Source organism: Schistocerca nitens, chromosome 2, assembly GCF_023898315.1.
Source record: "Schistocerca nitens isolate TAMUIC-IGC-003100 chromosome 2, iqSchNite1.1, whole genome shotgun sequence".
Taxonomy (NCBI): Eukaryota; Metazoa; Arthropoda; class Insecta; order Orthoptera; family Acrididae; genus Schistocerca; species Schistocerca nitens.
Genome location: NC_064615.1, coordinates 823,680,051 through 823,701,128, shown reverse-complemented (window position 1 = coordinate 823,701,128; position 21,078 = coordinate 823,680,051). Strand labels below are relative to the sequence as shown.

General features: G+C 41.0%; 1 protein-coding gene across 1 annotated transcript in view; it reads left to right on the top strand.

The window, feature by feature from the left end:
* LOC126237080 (DNA-directed RNA polymerase I subunit RPA2) overlaps positions 1-21,078 on the top strand; it is a 213,062-nt gene that overhangs the window by 10,832 nt on the left and 181,152 nt on the right. Inside the window, exons 3-4 of the mRNA XM_049946878.1 lie at positions 8,903-9,097; positions 14,045-14,284. Of these exons, the coding sequence (XP_049802835.1) occupies positions 8,903-9,097; positions 14,045-14,284 (435 nt within the window). The remainder of the gene's footprint in view (positions 1-8,902; positions 9,098-14,044; positions 14,285-21,078) is intronic.

The window sequence follows — 21,078 nt, the reverse complement described above, 5'->3', positions numbered from 1 at the left end:
GGCACCTTGTTGTTAGAATTAGTCAGTGCCCTCCAGGCACAAAAATTGCTGCGTACTTCACTGCTACACACCTTCCCTGTCCGGGTGGAAGCGCACCGCACTCTAAATTCATCACGTGGGGTCGTTTATACACGCTCCCTCGACAGATTGTCCGATGAGGAAATTCAAAACTACCTGTCTGACCAGGGCGTAACGGCTGTTCATATAGTCATGAAAAGGGTTGACAAGAACATCGTTCCAACCCATACTGTCTTGTTGACATTTGACAGAGTTCAACTTCCGGCTGTGAGATAATTTCCGTTTGCCCTTACATCCCAAACCCTACATGTTGCTATCGGTGTCAGCGGTTCAGTCATACCAGCCAGTCATGTTACAATCCGGCCAAATGCGTTACGTGTGGCAAGGATGCCCGTGAGGGTGCTTGTCCACCTCCACCCCTTGCTATCGGTGTCAGCGGTTCAATCATACCAGCCAGTCATGTTCCAATCTGGCCAAATGCGTTACGTGTGGCAAGGATGCCCATGAGGGTGCTTGTCCACCTCCATCCCCTCGTTGCATCAACTGTATGGGTGACCACGCTGCTTCCTCTAGAGATTGCCCCATTTTTAAAGACGAATGGCTCATTCAGGAAATCAGAGTGAGGGAAAAGGTGTCGACCTTTGCTGCTCGAAAGTTATTCACCAGTCGAAAGCCCACTGTGCCTCACGCAGGTAAATACAGCACTGTCCTTGCCTCTCCTCGGCCAACAAAGGAGGCAGCCATGCAGACTTGCGATCTCACCTTTAGTGCCACGGTCATCGGATCGGCCAGCGCAAAGGTCGCCCGTTCAACCTCCCCACTCTCACCTGCTCACTCTATGGCTCACCCTTCATCGGGTTCTGCTAAATCCTGACCCCCAAAATCAGACACCCGGACTTCCAAAAAGAGCCTACTCGTGAAGATTTTTTGCATACCCCGACTTCACAACCATTAATTCCACCTTCGTTTCAACGTCCTGTTTCCAAGAAGGTTAATAAGAAACCCAGTTCCTCTCCATTCCATCTCCGCCTCGACGTGTCTCATCTACAGCACCACCTGGTGGTAACTGCCCTCGGCCGTCGTCTGTGTCGCCGAGGCGCACTGCTGGCGGCCGATCAACTGGCTGATCGCTGGTGGCAGGAGCTGCTCCCTAACAACCTATGGATCAGGATCTTCTGCCTTTGGCTGAATGCCGTTCCACGCTGTCGGTCGCCGGCTCTGAGCAGTCGTTGAGTTGAGGTCAACCTTGGTCACATTTTTCCCTTTTCTGTCCATCCTATTCCATTATCCATTGGAATATCCGCGGCATTCGAACCAATCGGGATGAATTGTCGATCCTCTTACTATCCTACTCGCCGGTCATCTTCTGTCTTCAGGAAACAAAGCTGCATCCCCACGATTGCTTTGTTTTCCCCCATTTTCAGTCAGTCCGATTTGATCTCCCCTCTGTTGAAGGCACTCCAGCACGTGGAGGACTCATGATTCGTCTCCACGATACTCTCCATTATGATCCAATCCCCTTAAACAGTACCTTCCAAGCTGTCGCTGTCCGTCTTTCCCTTTCTGGATACACCTTTTCCCTTTGTACTGTATACATTCCATTGTCCACACCAATGGCAAGAGCTGATCTCCTTCATCTTCTTGGTCAGCTTCCGCCCCCCTGTTTGCTGGTTGGGGACTTCAATGCCCACCACCCGCTTTGGGGATCTCCGCATCCTTGTCCACACGGCTCACTATTGATAGACGTCTTCCACCATATGATCTTGTGTGCCTCAACACTGGGGACCCTACATTTTTGACTGCCTCCATGACAAATTTCTCTCATTTGGACCTTTTGGTCGGTACTGTTCCGATAGCTCGGCACTTCGAATGGTTCGCTCTTGCTGATACACACTCGAGTGACCACTTTCCATGTGTCCTTAGATTGCAGCCACAACTGCCATATATGCGCCCGAGATGCTGGAAGTTTGCCCAAGCTGATTGGACACTTTTTTCATCTCTAGCGACATTCGATGACCGTCACCTTTGCCTTTATAATCGAATTTGGACCGACAGTACTTTTCCCAGAAGATGGCGGGAAGCTATTGTCATTCCTGTTCCGATACCTGGAAAGGACAAACATCTCCCCTCTAGCTATCGCCCCATTTCTCTCATGAGTAGTGTATGTAAGGTTTTGGAACGTATGGTGAATTGCCGTTTAGCCTGGTGGCTGGAGTCCTGAAGTCTTCTAACACCTGCCCAATGCAGTTTCTGAAAGCATCGTTCTGCAGTTGACCATCTTGTTGCTCTCTCCATATCTGTCACGAACAATTTTCTCAGGAAACGCCAAACAGTAGCAATATTTTTTGATCTGGAGAGAGCATACAATACCTGTTGGAGGACAGGCATCCTCCGCACGCTGTTCTCTTGGGGCTTTCGAGGTTGGCTGCCCCTTTTTCTTCATGAATTTATGGCAGAGCGCACATTTAAAGTGCAGGTGAACACTACTTTCTCCCGTAATTTCTCCCAAGAAAACGGGGTACCTCAGGGCTCCCTGCTAAGTGTTGTACTGTTTGCCATTGCCATAAATCCAATTATGGATTGTCTCCTTCCTGATGTCTCGGGCTCCCTCTTTGTGGACGATTTTGCGATCTACTACAGCTCTCAACGGAACAGCCTTCTTGAATGACATCTTCAAGGATGTCTCGATCGCCTCCACTCTTGGAGCATCGAAACCGGCTTCTGCTTTTCTCCCAGTAAGACCATTTGTGTTAATTTTTGGCGTCGTACGAAGTTTCTTCGGCCTTCCTTACATCTAGGCCCTGTCAACCTTCAGTTCACGGACGTTGCTAAATTCTTGGGTCTTATGTTTGACAGAAAACTGTGCTGGTCCTCCCACGTTCCCTATCTTTCGGCTCGCTTTCTGCGATCCCTCAACACCCTCCGTGTCCTGAATGGTACCTCCTGGGAAGTGGACCGAGTGGTCCTTCTCCGCCTCTATCGCACCCTAGTGCTCTTGAAATTGGACTATGGAAGCATAGTTTACTCCTCTGCTCGGCCGTCTATTCTTCGGCATCTTGACTCTGTCCACCACTGTGGATTACGTTTAGTGTCTGGAGCTTTTTACATCAGCCCTGTGGAAAGCCTTTATGCTGAGACTGCTGAACCTCCACTGTCCAATCGGCGAGCTGTCCTCCTGAGTCATTATGCTAGCCATCTGTCTTCCATGCCTGCTAATCCGGCCCATGATATTTTTTTCAACACCTCCTTGGATTTAGGGTATGCAGGCCAACCTTCCTCCCTACTACCACCGGGATTCTGCTTCCGTCAACTGCTACATTCTCTTTCCTTCCACTTTCCTAAGACTTTCTTGACAACTTGGGGTACAGCACTGCCTTGGCTCCGGCCCTGGACCTGCCTGCTCTGTGACCTTTGTCAGTTTCCCAAGGATGGTACCCCTTCTCTCGTTTATCATTGGGCATTTGCTGCTCTATGCGCACAAAAGGATGCCACATTTATTTACACTGATGGCTCAAAAACATCGTATGGTGTTGGGAGTGCCTATATTGTTGGCAACATCTCAAATCAATTTCGGCTTCCCGACCAGTGTTCGGTTTTTACTGCGGAGTTTTACGCTGTTCTCCAGACTGTCCAATACATCCATCGCCATCAGTGGATACAGTATGTTATCTGCTCAGATCCGCTCATCTCTCTCCTCAGCCTCGAAGCTCTCTACCCTGACCACCCTCTGGTCCACCGGATTCAGGACTGCCTCCACTTGCTCCACTTGGGGGGCATCTCTGTGGTGTTCCTGTGGATCCCAGGATGTGTTGGTATCTGTGGAAATGAGGCGGCCGATATAGCGGCCAAGGCTGCAGTCTCTCTTCTTCAGCCTGCTATTCACACGATTCCCTTCGCCGATCTACGGAGTGTTTTATGTTGTGTTGCTCTTTTATGGCACGCACATTGGTCGACACTTCCGAATAATAAATTGCGGGACATGAAAGCTCTTCCCTGTGCTTGGACCTCTTCTTCCTGAAGTCATTGTTGGGAGGAGGTAATTTTAACTAGACTCCGGATAGGGCACTGTCTTTTTAGCCATCGACATCTTTTAAGTGGTGATCCTCACCCACTCCGTCCCCACTGCTCTCAACTGTGGATGGTGAGACACCTTTTACTTGAGTGTTCCTATTTTACCCTGTTTTTAGTTTCCCCACTTTTTTGAGTTTCGCTTCCATTGCTGCTGGTTTCCAGTTTCGTTTTTTACCTTCTCCTAAATCACAGACCGGGCGCTAATGACCATAGTAGTTTTGCGCCCTAAAACCATAAAAAAAAGAATCCAGTTATATTTCGAAAATTGCCTGTGGAATACTGCGATCACCATGTAAAGAATTTGGCAGATATTGTGACATTGCTTGAGGGACATGACTATAGAAGGATGAGTGGGTTGTGAACTTTGATTTTACATTGCTTTTCACAGAAGTGCTCCTGGTGTGTGCGATCAGTAAAACTCCTGGAACAAGCACCCATTACCATATGTGTAAAATGCAGTGAGGTGGTTTAGATATAAACCCCTCTTTCTGTCCATCTCCTCCTCCCATACCTTTCTTTCACCTTGTTCTCCACCCTCTCACTACCCATATCCTCGTCCTCCTCTCTCTTTTCAGTTGTGCTTAAGGTCACAAATAGGTCTTGGAATATATTCTGATGCAACCCATACACCATGTCTATCAAGCAGGGCAACATAGATGTCAGAGATTTGCCAAGCCCTACCCCATACTCCCAGGTGGTTCTTACCCATGCAGTGCTTCTTCTCAGACTATAAGTAGAGTGTTACAAAATTTGTTTGAAATCGTTTCAGTGGTTTAGGAGGAGATAGAAAAAAATGAAGCATTATGGGTATCCTAGTAAAGGAGGCTGATGATTCTCTAGGCCATGCAATTTATAGGAAGAAGTCCTACACTAACCTATACCTGTGTGCATCAGGCTGCCACCATCTTCCACAGTGCATATGATTCTAAGTGCTCTAGCCCTTAGAGCATGTGCTATTTGTGAAAAGGAAAGCTTTGCAACTGAGCTGCAAAACCCAGAGAAAGTGTTCCATCAAAATGGGAACAGTGTAGTCCATGTTGCAAGTGTGGCCAAGGAAACTGTGGGAATATGGTAAATTACTATTCGTATTTTTAATGTGTTTGCCGTAATAATGTTGGCATAATAATATTATTATTCTTTGGAATAAAACAAAAAAAGTTGTTTTTTATTCCATCGTGATTGTAATTAAAGTTTCTTGTCGTGTGCAATAAGAAAATAAAATAAATTGAAAAATCTAGCTAAATTGAGTCCTTAGTGAATGTAAAGAGCAACAAATTGGTGATACTGATGTGATCGGCTAGACAATGAAATTTGCAAAGTAATTGTACCAAAATGTTCACATAATTTTTTAACTTTACTTTCTCGCTTACTGTGTTCAAAAAATATGTAAAATGTTATTAGTAAATGGACCTGTTGAGGCCTACAACTCCATTCTCCACATGTGAGCTTGAATCGGCACTGACTGAGATTCATGACACTGCACCCGGTCACGACCAAATCTGGTAATGCATGCTTTGACATTTGCCAGAGGCATCAAAGGGAACTCCTCCTCAAATGTTTTAATCTAATATGGCAGACAGGCAACTTCCCCAATTTCTGGAGGGAGGCCATTCTGATCCCTCTCCTCAAACCAGTAAGGGCTGCATGTGTCCCAGTAGTTACTGAAGTATCGCCTCAACAAGCTGTGTAGGAAAGACCCTGGAGCGAATTTTTTTACCATCGCCTGGTCTGGTTGTTAGAGACCAGGCAACTCCTTAGCCTCTCTCAGTGTGGATTCCGAAGATGTCAGTCCACTGTCAACAATGTGACCCTCCTAGAGGTGGCTATTCAGCAGGCTTTCCTCCGTAAGCATCACTGTATCAGCATATTCTTAGATATAAGTAAGGCATACGATACTACTTGGAGACACTGTATTCTCACACAACTGCATTCAATGGGGCTTTCGTGCCCACCTCCCCATCTTCATATGGTCTTTCCTGTCTCGGGAGTTTTTTAGGACCCAAGGTGGTGACACGCTCTCTGATTGATTTGAGCAGCAGAATGGTGCAGATTAGTGTGTGTGTTTGTTCATTTTAATCTTCCACGTCATCTTTTTAATTTGCCTGTCTTGAATATGAGGGACACCATCCTACATTTTAGAGACACAGTACAGTTTCGGAGCCTCATTTTTGACTCCCAATTGTCATGGTCACCAAACCTGAGAGACCTAAAAGCCAGAACCCTGAAGGCACTGAACATCAAGTGCCTCAGCCACAGCTCTTAGGGACAGGACAGGGCGTCTCTCCTTCAGTTTTATTGGGCTTTTGTGCGTTTGCGGCTGGACTATGGTTACACGGTGTATGGGTCAGCAAGGCCCTCTTACTTGCAGATCATTGACGCTGTCCATCGTGAGGGGATTCGGCTGGTGATGGGTGCTTATCAGACCAGTCCCACACCCAGTACCTGTGCTGAGGTGGTGCAACCGCCACTTACCACCTGGCACTAGTTCCTCATGGTGCATCGGGCGTGTAAATTCCTTGCAGCTCCAACTTCACTTGCACACCATACTGTTGTTCGTCCACCTCTGGAACGCCTGTTTTCCAACCGCCCATGAGCCACGACACCATTTGGGATCTGCGTGCAGCGTGTGCTGGAGTCACTTGATGTGGAGCCTGTACGACCCCAAATCCAGGGTTTTAACCATCTGCTGCCATGGTTACTGGAGAGGCCCCAGAGTGATTTTAGATTTGGTACAGTGTAGGAGAGATAGCACTACTGTTTCTGTTTTTAATGCAATATTCTCTGGTGTTTTATCGGAGTACCACAACCAAGTAGCTGTTTTTACAGATGGGTCTAAGCAGGGGGACTCTGTCGGTTGCTCTGTCGTTTTCCCGGATGGTGTCATCGAAGTCAGACTGTCTCCAGAATTTACCATCTTCGACGCAGAATTATATGTGATCTTGCAAGCACTGGAGCAGATGAGATGTTTTCCCAGTTTTGCATTACTCTCTCCAACGTTTGTACCCAGCAGATACAGTAACCCAGAATATCCAGGATGTCCTTGTACAGCTACAACGACTGGGGCAGGAGATGTCTTTCTGCTGGGTACCTGGGCACATTGGAATTGCGCGGAATGAAAGGGCGGATTGAGCAGCCAAGGAGGTGTGTTGTGATCCTCTGGTATTTCAGCATGCTATCCCTCTGCAAGCTATTACATGTCGTATGTCAATGGGAAGATGAGTGGCTGGCAGTGACCGATAACAAGCTCCGTGTCATCGAGCCCACAACTCGGCCGTGGAGTACTTCCAGCCAAGTCGCCAAGACGAGTCCTTCTTACTCATCTTCGCATAGGCAGCAGTCCTATGACATGGATTCTCCAATGTGTGGTGCTTGTGGCGCGCAGATCACAGTGCACCACATTTTATTGGACTGCACTTCATTTGCCGACCAGTGGACTGTGGTGGATTTACCAGAGGATCTGCCATCTATTTTATGTAATGATCAAATGAATGTGGTTAGGGTTTCAAAGTTTTGTGAATTGTCCAACATTTTTAACAAGATTTTAGGGAGATGTTCTTAATTTGTCAAAGGGTGGCTGGCTCACCCTAGATTTTTGTAAGTGGTCAGCCAGTCACATTTCCCTGTGTTTTTTCTTTTAGTTCTTCTGTGTTTTGTTTTCTCTTTGTTTTAATTTCTTGTTTAGCTCTTTTCCCTCCTAATTGGTTTTAGTACATGTGATACAGAGTGACTGTATGGTCATTTTGAGTGCATGCGTGTGCAACACTTTTTAGTTCATCTCCACATTCGTTTGTTTTCATAAGTGTAAGGGTACTGACGACTTCGCTGTTGGGCACCAATCAGATCCAAACAAACACACACACACACACACACACACACACACACACTAACACACATACACAACACTTTGGCTTTACAAACTTTCTAGTAGCATTCAGAGTATGATATCTGACAAAACAGTGAATAAGATTGCTTAAATGGCAGATCATATGATTGAAATGCACTCTGTTGAGGAGGTTGAAATTGCATCAGTTCAGTCCATTCCATCAACATCGTCATCCATGTCAGTCCAAGATCTTCTCTTAAGAATTGAAGAATTGGAAAATGAGATTAAAATGCTTTGAAAACCAAGTAGGGAAAGATCATAAAATAGAAGTAGAAGCAGAGCAAAATAAAATAAAAAAGGAAAATACTGCTATAATCATTTTAAATTTGGCACACGCTGTAAGCCTGAAAAATGTGTTCAACCTTGTCAGGAAAACTAGAGACAGTAGACACAACAGTGGCTGAATGTTTAGAGACAAAAACTCATGGTTCCAAGCTATTAACCATTGATTTTGGCACTTAAATGCAGTTTTGAATCGCCATTCATTGTAGTTGATGTATCAAAAGGTATATTGGGGGCTGATTTCCTTCATCATTATGGTTTACTCATTAACTTAAAAAATAAAATGTTTGTCGACACCACCAAATTAAACATTTCAGCAGAAGTAACTGCTGTATTACACATTTCTTCCAAAAAATGTTTCTTTTAATTTTTATGTTGGATCAGAACAGTTACTTGTAGCGTAAAATTTATCAGCAATATGTTTAATTTTATGTAACTTAAGATTTTGAGATTTTTATGTAACTTAAGATTTTGAGATTTTTATGTAACTTAAGATTTTGAGATACACTAAACTTTTTCTTGAAGCCATGCTATTCCAACAATGATAAACTTGTTAGTAAAAAAGAAATTAAATTGAAATTGTACAATAAATGCAAAAATACGCATTGATATGTAAGATTTATTTATGACTTGTTTTTATCTTTATAGGATATACAGATTCTTCCTCCTCTTGTGCCACAAGGTGTCGTTGGTGCAAAAAACTTGGAAGTATTTCCAACTGAATGTAGACAGAGAGGGGATACCTACAGAGGGAGAATGATAGGCAGAGTAATATGTTCAGTTGCTGGCAAACCAAGTATAGAGTCAGATGTTTATTTTGGTGATATTCCAATTATGATTAAGGTAATTTGTCTTTCTTCTTCTTCTTCTTCTTCTTCTTCTTCTTATTTAGAAAATAAGTAGATGAATGCTTTCAGATTCCTCTTCCAGAATTTTCTGTGGGCTAAAAATGCAATTAAAAAAAAGTTATAGTTTCACTAACATGAAGATGTTGCCAGTTGTCAGATTGTGAAAACCAAGGTTTTAAACTTTGATTGCATCTTTTACAGGCGGAGAAAGACAAAAACACATACATGGATGTGTTACTTCATATCCTTCCCTTACCTCGCGTGACCGCGCGCGTGCGCACGCGCGCACACACACACACACACACACACACACACACACACACACACACACACACACGTTCCCTATAGTCCCAGTTCACTCTAATATAACTTGTGATACAGGGTGTCCCACTCCCTGATTTCAAGGATCAAGGAGAGAAAAACCACAGTAGATGTGACAATGAACAGTGCACCACATTGTAGAGCATTTCAAAGAATTTATATTCTCATGTCAGAAGTTCCAAGTATCGTTGCCAGAGTGCAGCATGGTCACATGAAGTGAAAATTGCGACTCCACATCAGCGCGTGCAAGCAGTAGTGTGGTTTGCAGAAACAAAATTGCTGATTACTCTGCAAAGAAATTATCGCCGTGTGTATGAATGTGATCCACCTGATGTGAAAACAATTAGGAATGGTATAGGAAGTTTCTGACGGTGGGAAATGTTCTGAAACATTCTGGCGGTGTATGTTACGGAGTTTCAGAATGGACAGTGGAGGTCATCAGACAAACATTTCTCAGAAGCCCACGTAAGTCAATTTGTCAAGCATCTAGGCAATTTGATGTACCTCGATCAACATTGCATCGTGTAGCTCACCAGCGTCTTTGCATGCGTGCTTACAAAGTTCAAATTCAGCAACATCTGACGCTGAACAACAAAACAATGCTGACAACAATTTGCTGCAGTTATGCTGCAGCTAGTGATATGAATTTCCTGGAAAGATGTTTATTTTCAGATGAGGCTACCTTTCATCTATCAGGAAGGGTTAATAGGCATAAAGTTTGGATTTGGGGTTCGGAAAAGCCGCACGTTGTCATTGAACATATTCATGATAGCCCTAAACTAAATGTCTGGTGTGGGCTAATGCATGACAGGATTGTTGGACCATTGTTCTTTGCGGAACAAACAGTGAATGGGTCAGTGTATCTGGACATGTTGGAGCAGTTTGTGTACCCTCAGATTCAAGACTTGCAACCCAACATCATTTTTCAACAAGATGGAGCTCTGCCACATTGGTCAACGGCTGTTCGCAAGTTCCTGGGTAGGAAATTTCCCAATTGTTGGATCGGACGTGGAGGACCCATTGCCAGGCCATCACATTCACCCAACATTATGTTGCTCGATTTCTTCATGTGAGGATTTGTGAAGGACCACGTGTATGCGACCAAAGTGGACGATATTCCTATGTTGCAACATTGTATCACTAATTCGATTACAAGAATAACAGAGGAAATGTTACAAAGAACTTGGCAAGAAGTTGAATATAGACTCGATATTCTTCGTGCTACAAATGGTTCACAAGTAGAGGTGTATTGATGATAAATTAATTCTTTGAGGTACTGTACAATGTTGTGCATGTTCCATTGTTGTATCTGCTGTGTTTTTTTTTTCCCTGTGTCTTTGAAATCAGGGAGCTTTGAGTGGGACATCCTGTAAATGTTGTACCATCACACAAAAGCCTCGCACGAATCCCAGTGTAAATACAAACACGCTATCATACAAGTTTTCTCCTGAACTTGTTGTAAAAATAATTAGCTGATTACTCAGCATTACCTATTCACTTATTTATCCTAAATTTGTCTTAAAAAAAGAAATGAAACCTGCCATAGTGTAAAAGCAAAATTAGTTTATACTTTTAAAAACACGTAAATACAGTGTACAAATTGTGAAGCAAAATCTTGGAAAACTTACTGTAATAAGATTTGATCACAATACTTGTTTGTGTATGTCATTTTTAGTTTCCATTCCAAGTGCATGAATAAATAAAATCTTTGGTGAACATGTGCTTATGCAGTGGGAGAAGCATGACAATCGCAAATCCACTTAGCAGTAATTAATTTGTCACTATCATTGTTTGTTTTTGATTATTTTTCCATGACACCCTTTTCACATTTGCATCCTCACCCCACTCCAAAGGGTTCTAGAGTTTTATACCCCCACAGTAATTTTTCCTAGATTGTAAACCATACATGTACTAAATTTTGTTGGATTTTCTCCGGCCATTCCAGAACTTTGTTTACATTTCAGCCACTTCTCTTCCTTACCCTCACCCCATCCCTAGGAGTGCTGTGGGTGACCTAGCCCATCGTATTTTCACCACATAATAAATCATATATACAAAGTTTGTTTCAAATTGCTCCAAACTTTCATGTTATTTCCTACCAGTCCATAGCCTAGAAGTTAAATGTCCTTTGAACTGTCACCAATCAGTCCAGCAACCCAGAGAATTGTATATTTTACATTGACATAGCTCATTTTTGTCTGCTTTTACATGTCCCCTCCCTCACATCTGGAGCTATGCTTGATTGATGTTGGCATGGTGAAGTGTAAGCGGAGAAGGAAATCATGGGTTACCGATGACATGATCTTGAAGATGGCAGAAAGGAGAGAATGGAAAAACGCACGCTGATGAAGGGAAAAGGCAATACAGAAGACTGAACAATGAGCTGAGAAGAGTAACTGATCAGGCCAGGGAAAAATGGACAAGAGAAGTCTGCTCAGAAATTGAGACACTGGAAAAAGAGGGCAATTATGAAAAGATGGACTGGGTAGCCAAGGAAATAGTATTTTAGGGAAGGAAGAATTAAACAAATATAGAGATATAAGGGAAAGATGGAACTCTTTTTAAGTGACCCACATGCTGTTCAGAATGGATGGAAAGAATATATTGAAACACTCTATGAAGCAGATTGAGAAGGAAGAATCAGTAAATGAAGATGAAAAAGGAGATTTTATCCAAGGTTCAGAGGTAAATACGGCATTGGGAGAACTTAAAGACAACAAAGCATGTGGTGTAGATGGCATTCCGGCAGGAATCTTAAAGAATTATTTAAAAGAAACAGGTGAAAATAAGTTGACCTCTTTTTGCAACTACATCTATGACAAAGGGAATGGTCAGAAAACTTTCTGATAGGTATAATAGTCACAGTCCCAAAGACTAAAAATCCCAAAAAGTATGAAGACCACAAGACAATCAGCTTAATATTGCAGGCGGCAAAAGTAGTTCTTCGAATTCTGAATAGGAGGCTATATGGAATGCTGGAAGAAACACTTGGTGAAGAACAATATGGTTTCATAAGGGGAAAGGGAACATGAGATGCCACTGGACTTCTAAGAACCATCAATGAAAGATACATAGAAAAGGGCAAAGAAGTTTATGCTGTCTTCATAGACCTCGAAAAGGCCTTTGATAGAGTGCAGTGGGATAAGCTGTTAGTTATCTTGAAAAAGAAGTGAGTAAAGTGGAAGGAGAGAAGATTGTTCGCAAATCTGTACGTTAATCGGAAATCTCGGGTACGAATAGGTAATGGGATTTCTGAAGACAGCAAGATTGGGAGAGGTGTTAGACAGAGCTGCTGTCTCTCGCGGATCCTATTTAACGTCTATCTGGAGGAAGGACTGAAAAGAGGTGTGAGGATAGGTGGGTGGAAAATTGAATGTATAAGATATGCAGATGACATGCAGAAAATCGAGAAATGCCGACTCAAATGCTAAATGACCTGAATAAAGTCTGTGCAGCATATGGCATGAAAATAAATAAAAAGAAAATTAAAAGCATGGTCATAGGCCTAAAGAAAAGAAAAAATGAAAATTAAGTTGGAGTCAGAAATCATAGAGCAGGTAAGAGCATTCAAGTATTTGGGAAGTTGGATTAAAGAAGACAACAAGATATCAAAGAGAGAATGGCTCTGGCGAAAGAGGCATTTCAAAAGCAGTGATGACTCACAACTAGTTGTGTAAACTAGGAATTAAGGAAGCGACTGGTTAAGTGCTTAAAATAGAGTGTGGCTTTGTATGGAGCAGAAATGTGGACTTTGAGAAAGCAGGATGAGAAGAGAATTGAAGCTTGTGAAATGTGGATATGGTGTAGAATGGAAAAAATCAGCTGGACTGATAGGAATGAAGAAGTACTGAGGAGAGTTGGAGAAGAACAGAAGATGCTGCTGACGGTGAAAAACAGGAAACTAAACTGGATAGGCCACAATCTAAAAAGAGATTGCCTTCTAGTAGAGGCAATTGAACATTTCGTTCCACGAAAGAGAGGGAAGTGTTGAGATATATGAAGGTCTCTGTATGTCACTAAGCTTTCCTGTTGCCTGTACCTCTAGTTAAATGCCAATAATTTGGTGTTATAAAGTATTTCAATAATACATCTGAAAGAGTTGACTTGAAATCTCTAGGAGCGTAGTTGCTTATTTAAGAACAGTTGTAGAAACAGTGTGTTATGAATTATATTTCAACAAATATTTTAGTGCACAGTTCCGTATAATACTAATTGTAAATTTTATGGAAATTTCATAACGTCTACTTAGTAAGATATTTAAAGCAATTGGATCTCATTTGCACTGTCATGAAGGTTAGCAAATAACTCTTAAAAATTACCTTCAGTGATCTCCTACTTGTCTACTGCAAAGCCATTTGCAAGATGAACAGAAATACTTTTCAATTTGGGCATGATTGTTACTAATTTCTAGTTTTTCCATATATCAGTTACAAATGTGATATGTACCTGTAGTTTTAAATGTGAGTTTTTCAGATGATGACTTATGCAGTACCCACAAAAAATGCGCTAAATGTTCTATTTACTAATCTAAGTTTTTTGAAAAGTATATGCAAGACGTGTGTAGTATTTTTTTTTAATTTCTATAATTTAAGACTTTAAAAAATAAGTTTTTGTTTTCCAGTCAGACAGATGCCATTTAGCTCGCCTTTCACCAAAAGAGCTGATAAGTAGAGGCGAACATGCAGAAGAATGGGGAGGTTATTTTGTGGTGAAAGGTCATGAGCGATTAATAAGAATGCTCTTGATGACTCGTAGAAATTACCCCTTGACCGTAGCAAGGACAGGCTGGAAGCAGAGGGGTGTACAGTTTTCAGATCTTGGTGTTATGATTCGGTGTGTAGCAGATGATGAAACAGCCACAGTAAGTACTTTATGATATGGGTATGTTTAGAGTGATTTTTTGTAGCTCAAATCTTTTGTCGTGCACTGCCTTTGCAATAGAATTACAATTTGACATTCCTGTTTTAGTTATTTTTTGTGAAGATGAAATGCTTTAACTCTCTTTATTGTGGGAATTGGTTACAGGTGTAGCAAAAGAACCAAGCTGATAAGTAGATATGCTGTGAGAAATAGTAGGTGCTTTGCTCCTGTGAGTATAGACTTTAATTCTGATACTTGAGGCTGATTTTTTGGGGCCTCTGTGCCTGAGATTTGGGAAATCAATTTTCTCTTCTTTAACCAGATATGTATAAAATAAAACTTATCAGAAAAGAATGGGTAGTTTCTTGAAAAGAGATTATAAGATGCACATAAATGAAAGTAAAACAAGGCCTGTGGAGTGTAATAAATTTAGGTCAGCTGATGCTGAGGGAATTAGGTTAGGAAATGAGTAATAGCAGAGTTTTGCCATTTACACAGTAAGATGATAGATTAATTGCTGAAGTAGAGAGAATAAAAACAATAACAATATTAATCTCTTGTATTATAGTTATGTCATTAACCAGATGAAATAACTGAAAAACGGTTATGTCCTGTTGTGACAACAATATTGAACTGTTGGACATACCTGGTGCACTCATTTGGGACGATATTGTGTGATGCTCATTTGCAGTACAAATCTCTTCACTGCTTGGTATTAGATTGTTCTAGTCCGGAGAGTTTAAAAAGGCTGCTCGTACACTTGAATTTACATATACTGTGGATATAATTGCACACGTTCCATTTGATACTAGAGTCTATACACATGCAAGAATTCCTGTCTATGCATGTATTGCCTTTATTACACGTCGTTTTACAGTGACTTTGAATGTAATTTTCTTGCACAAAATACATTTCACTCATATTTGATAAGGACGACTGCATTTCACTCATATTTGATAAGGATGCTACCATCTCTCTGTGCGATCTTCCTTTAAAATCATTTCCTTTTTCACAGTTGAAATAGACTTGGGCCTATAATGAATTTCTTCCATTTTGTTTGTCAATTTTGCTTTCATAAGTACAATGAGCCTTTCAAAAAGTTTTCCTCAGTGTATGACATTAGAGTGAATATTGAAGTATCCAGAAGTTTCGTGTGCTCTCCAAAGGTATATGTATTTGATAGTGTGGTGCATCCTTTCTATGTGTGTGTTCATATTTATTCCTGGATGTAGGCTGTGGCAGAAAGCCCAGCATTGTACATCATTTATGTAGTTGTCCTGGAAGTAAGTTGCAAACTTTGACATCACTTTGTCATTCTTCATCTTGTTGAAAGCAGCAGGAAGCATCTCATTAAATGTAGCATCATCTCTCTCTTCGAACAAAGTTCTGATAATCTTGTAAACATCTGCTTGTTTTCCTTGGCCTGTGACTTCACATTTTGTTTTTCCTCCATGCTCTGTCTACGTGCGATGTACAGTACAGCCTCAGTTTCAGAGCATCTGTTGTAGAGTTTCGGGCATTACAGAAGGATTTTATAAAGTGTGACATAAAGACTTCAGAGGAAATCTCCACTTTTAGATAGTGAAAAAATATGGACAATTCTTGACTGTTGCTCCTGTTGGAATGAGAAAGGTACACGCAAATCCTTGTCTCATGCCATCTAATACTAATAGTTCAAGAGGAGAAATGGAGAGAATGAGTGGACTTGGTTATATTGGGTTTGATTTGGAAACAGGGATTTGGAGTGCAGAAAACGCAGATAAACAAGTTATAGTTGTTGTGGTCTTCTGGCTGAAGACTGGTTTGATGCAGCTCTCCATGCTACTCTACCTTGTACAAGCCTCTCCATCTCCAAGTGGCTACTGCAACTTACATCCCTCTGAATCTGCTTACTGTATTCATCTCTTGGTCTCCCTCTATGATTTTTACCCACACGCTTCCCTCCAATACTGAATAGGTGATCCCTTGATGTCTCAGAATGTGTTCTACCAACTGATCCCTTCTTTCAGTCAGGTTATGCCACAAATTTCTCTTCTCCCAATTCTATTCAGTACCTCCCATCTAATCTTCTTCATTCTTCTGTAGCACGACATTTCAAATGCTTCTATTCTCATCTTGTCTAAACTATCTATTGTCCATTATACAAATACTTTCAGAAAAGATTTTCTGGCACAAATCTATACTTGATGTGCACAAATTTCTCTTCTTCATAAATGCTTTTTTTTTTTTTGCCATTTCCAGTCTTCATTTTATAACCTCTCTACTTCGATCATTGTCAGTTATTTTGCTGCCCAAATCGCAAATCTCATCTTCTACTTTAAGTGTCTCATTTCCTAATCCTATTCCCTCAGCATAATTCGTCTACATTCCATTCTCCTCGTTTTGCTTTTGTTGATGTTCATCTTATATCCTCCTTTCAAGACACTGTCCATGCCGTTCAGCTACTCTTACAAGTCCTTTGCTGTCTCTGAGAGAATTACAGTGTCATTGGCAAATCTCAAAGATTTTATTTCTTCTCCCTGAACTTCAGTTCCTACTCCAAATTTTTCTTTTGTTTCCTTTACTGCTTGGTCAGTATACTGGTTAAATAACATCAGGCATAGGCTACAATCCTGTCTCACTCCCTTCTCAGCTACTGCTTCTCTTGTGTGCCCCTCGACTCATAACTGCCATCTGGTTTCTGTGCAAATTGTAAATAGCCTTTCGCTCCCTGTATTTTACCCCTACCACCTTTGGAATTTGATGAGAATATTCCATTCAGCATTGTCAAAAGCTTTCTCTAAGTCTACGAATGTTATAAATGTTGGTTTGTCTTCCCTTAATCTATCTTCTGTGAGAAGTCATAGAATCAGTATTGCCATGCTTCTTCCTAAATTTCTCCAGAATCCAATCTGATCTTCTCCGAAGTTGGCTTCTACTAGTTTTTCCATTCTTTTGTAAAGAATTCGTGTTAGTATTTTGCAGCTGTGACTTATTAAACTGATACTTTAGTAATTTTCACACCTGCCAGTAACTACTTGCTTTGGAATTAGAATTATTACACTCTTATTGAAGTCTGAGAGTATTTCGTCTGCCTCATATATTTTACTCACCAGATGGAGGAGTTTACTCGTGGTTAGCTCTCCTGAGGCTAACAGTAGCTCTAATGGAACATTTTCCATTCCTGGGGCCTTGTTTCGACAGGTTTTTCAATGCTCTGTCAAACTTGTCACGCAGTATCATATCTCCCATCTCATCTTCAGCTACATCCTCTTCCATTTCCACGATATTGCCCTCAAGTGCATCTCCTTTGTATAGATCCTCTGTATACTCCTTCCACCTTTCTGTTTTCCCTTCTGTACTTAGGGCTGCTTTTCCATATGAGCTCTTGATATTCAGACAGGTGATTCTCTTTTCTCCAAAGGTATCTTTAATTTTCCTGTAGGCTACATCTATCTCCTCCCTAGTGATATATGCTTCAACATCTTTACATTTCTCCTCTAGCCTCTCGTGCTTAGCCTTTTTGCATTTCCTGGCCATCTCATGTTTTAGACATTTGTATTCCCATTTGCTTGCTTCATTTATTGCACTTCTATATTTTTTCCTTTCATCAATTAAATTCAATATCTCTTGTGTTACACAAGGATTTCTACGAGCCCCTGTCTTTTTGCCTACTTGTTCCTGTGCTGCCTTCACTATTTCATCTCTTAAACGTACCAATTCTCCTTCTAGTGTATTCCTTTCCCCTCTTCTTGTCAGTTATTCCCTACTGCTCCCCCTGAAACCGTCTACAACCTCTGGTTCTTTCAGTTTATCCAGGTCCCATCTCCTTAAATTCCACCTTTTTGCAGTTTCTTCAGTTTTAATCTACAGTTCATAACCAATAAATTGTGGTCAGTCCACATCTGCCCTTGGAAATGTCTTGCAATTTAAAATCTGGTTCCTAAATCTCTGTAGAACCATTTATATAATCAATCTGAAATCTTCTGGTGCCTACAGGTCTCTTGCACCTTTACAACCTTCTCTCATGATTATTAAACCAAATATTATTTGTGAGTAAATTATGCCCTGTGCAAAATTGTATGAGATGGCTTCCTCTTTCATTCCTTTCCCCCAGTCCATATTTACCAACTACTTTTCCTTTTCCTATTATCGAATTCCAGTCCCCCATGACTATTAAATTTTCAGCTCTCTTAACTGTCTGAATAATTTCTTTTATCTGATCATACATTTCCTCAATCACCTCCTCATCTGCGGAGCTAGTTGGCATATAAACATGTGCTACTGTGGTGGATGTGGGCTTCATGTCAATCTTGGCTGCAATAATGCATTCACTTTGCTGTTCATAGTAACTTATCCGTGTTACTGTTTTTTTATTCATTATTAAACCTACTCTTGCATTACCCCTATCTGGTTTTGTATGTATAATCCTGTATTCACCAGACCAGAAGTCCTGTACCTCCTGCCACCGAACTCCACTAATTCCCACTACATCAAACTTTAACCTATCCATTTCTGTTTTAAATTTTCTTATCTACCTGCCCAATTAAGGGAGCTGACATTCCACACTACGATCCGTAGAACACCAGTTTCGTTTCTCCTGATGACTATGTCCTCCTGAGTAGTCTCCGCCCGGCGATCCGAATGGGAGACAATTTTACTTCCGGAATATTTTACCCAAGAGCATGCCATCATCACTTAACCATATAGTAGAGTTGCATGCCCTCGGGAAAAAATTACGGCTGTAGTTTCCCCTTTCTTTCAGCTGTTTGCACTACCAACACAACAGGGCCGTTTAGATTGATTTTACAAGGCCAGATCAGTCAATCATCCAGACTGTTGCCTCTGTAACTACTGAAAAGGCTGCTGCCCCTCTTTGGGAACCTCATGTTTATCTGGTGTCCCAACAAATAGCCCTCCGTTGTGGTTGCACCTATGGTATGGCTGTCTGTATCGCTGAGGCACGCAAGCCTTCCCATCGGCATGGCCCATGGTTCATGGGAGGGGGGACAGATGAACATAGAGAGGTCATTTACTGGAAAGGAGTCATAACGAATGTCTAAATTTTCCTCTCACAGTTCCAGGCCTGTGTGCATGAGAACATTTTTTTTTCTCCATAAAAAGAGGTATGTCTTGTGGGCTACAGAAATGGACAACCATGAAGTTCCGTGATAGAGTGCATTGGTGAAGTAGCGAATATGTGGGTAAATAGCAGTTTACTTCTGAATGAATGTGGAAGATGAAGGACAACCTATTTTCTTTGATATACGGAGTCTGATAACTATGTTTTTTACAAGTTCAGTTTTGCAGTTCTGTATTATCTGACATTATCTTTACCACAGTGACCATATATCCTTAATGGAATTCTTGTTATTATCAGGATTTTGTACCAAAAGTTTTTCTCATTGACACTTCATGCAAGTGATAAACAGATTCCAGTTATGACAATATTATAACAGGAATTAAAAATAAAAAGTAACAAAAAATGATTTAAAATTTCCAAATAACAAAACTGCATGTATAATTATTGATACAAATGAATACCTATTACTAACTACATACATGTTTGTGGCAAATATTCGTGAGCCAGTGTATCTGTCCAAGAATGTTCACAATCTTATTTTTGATTCATTTAATCAAGTTTTTGTTATTGTACACATTTGTTATTCTGGGCAGATATGCATTGATGGTTCTGATAGCATTTTCTAAAAGTCACTTACTTGTCAATGCCCTATGAATTGATTGGTGAACTGTTATTGACCAGCATGAGGTCCAGTTTTGCAAAAAAATATTATCTGCTTGAAATTAATCAGAGTAATTAAGAGCAGATTAACTAGTGACTTGAGGCGAAAATTGAAATATTTCATGAACAGCTCCTGTTAGCTAAGTACATGAAATATCAAGACATTAATCTCTCAAGGCCTAGGTTTTTGTGTAGAGCAAGCTACATTTGTGTGATATTTGATTTTTAAAATATGTTTTATAGAATCATCTGTTAAATTAGGACGTTATGAGAACAATAGACACTAGGAAGACAAATCAGATGTCAAAGAGTTTCTCTTCAAGACCTAGCTATTTTGCATGTAAAATGTTACATTGGTGCGATAATTGTCAAAATGGTTTGCAGACACTAGGAAGACAAATGAGGTTTCAAAGAGTCGCTTTGCAAGTCGTAGCTATTTTACACATAAAAGTTACATTGGTGTGGTATTGGTCAAAATGGTTTCCTTTGAATCAGGTAATAAATCAAGGACATTTTGAGAGTAGAAGATGCTGGAAAAGTATATGTGGTATCAAAAATATCATATTCTCAGAAAAGTAAAATGTTTTTTGAAATGATTTGCCTAAAAGTAAGAAATAAAGTATGTTTGATAAAAATTGGACTTGCCTTTCAGTGGTGCTCAAAATTGGGTACTGCAAATGAGGTGCTTCAGATGCTTCTCTAATCTGTTTTATTTCTTGTGTTTGGACAAATCGCTTCACAAAACATGTGACCAATTCTTTTCCAATGCCTTCTCTTGGACTGTTGTTTTTCATTTTGGTCAACTCACATTTTCCTTCTTCTACTCATTTCCCGCACAAGCCAAACCCAAATTATTGTTCCAGTGTTTCTCTTGGAAACTTTCTCATACTGCTTCTTTCTTTAACTCTGAAACAAATGAGTGGTGCAGCGGTTAGCACACTGGACTCACATTCCAGGGGACGACAGTCCAAATCTACAACTGACAATCTTAATTTAAGTTTTCTGTGGTTACCCTAAATCGCTCCAGGCAGATGCTTGGATAGTCACTTTGAGGAGCGCACTGCTGATTTCCA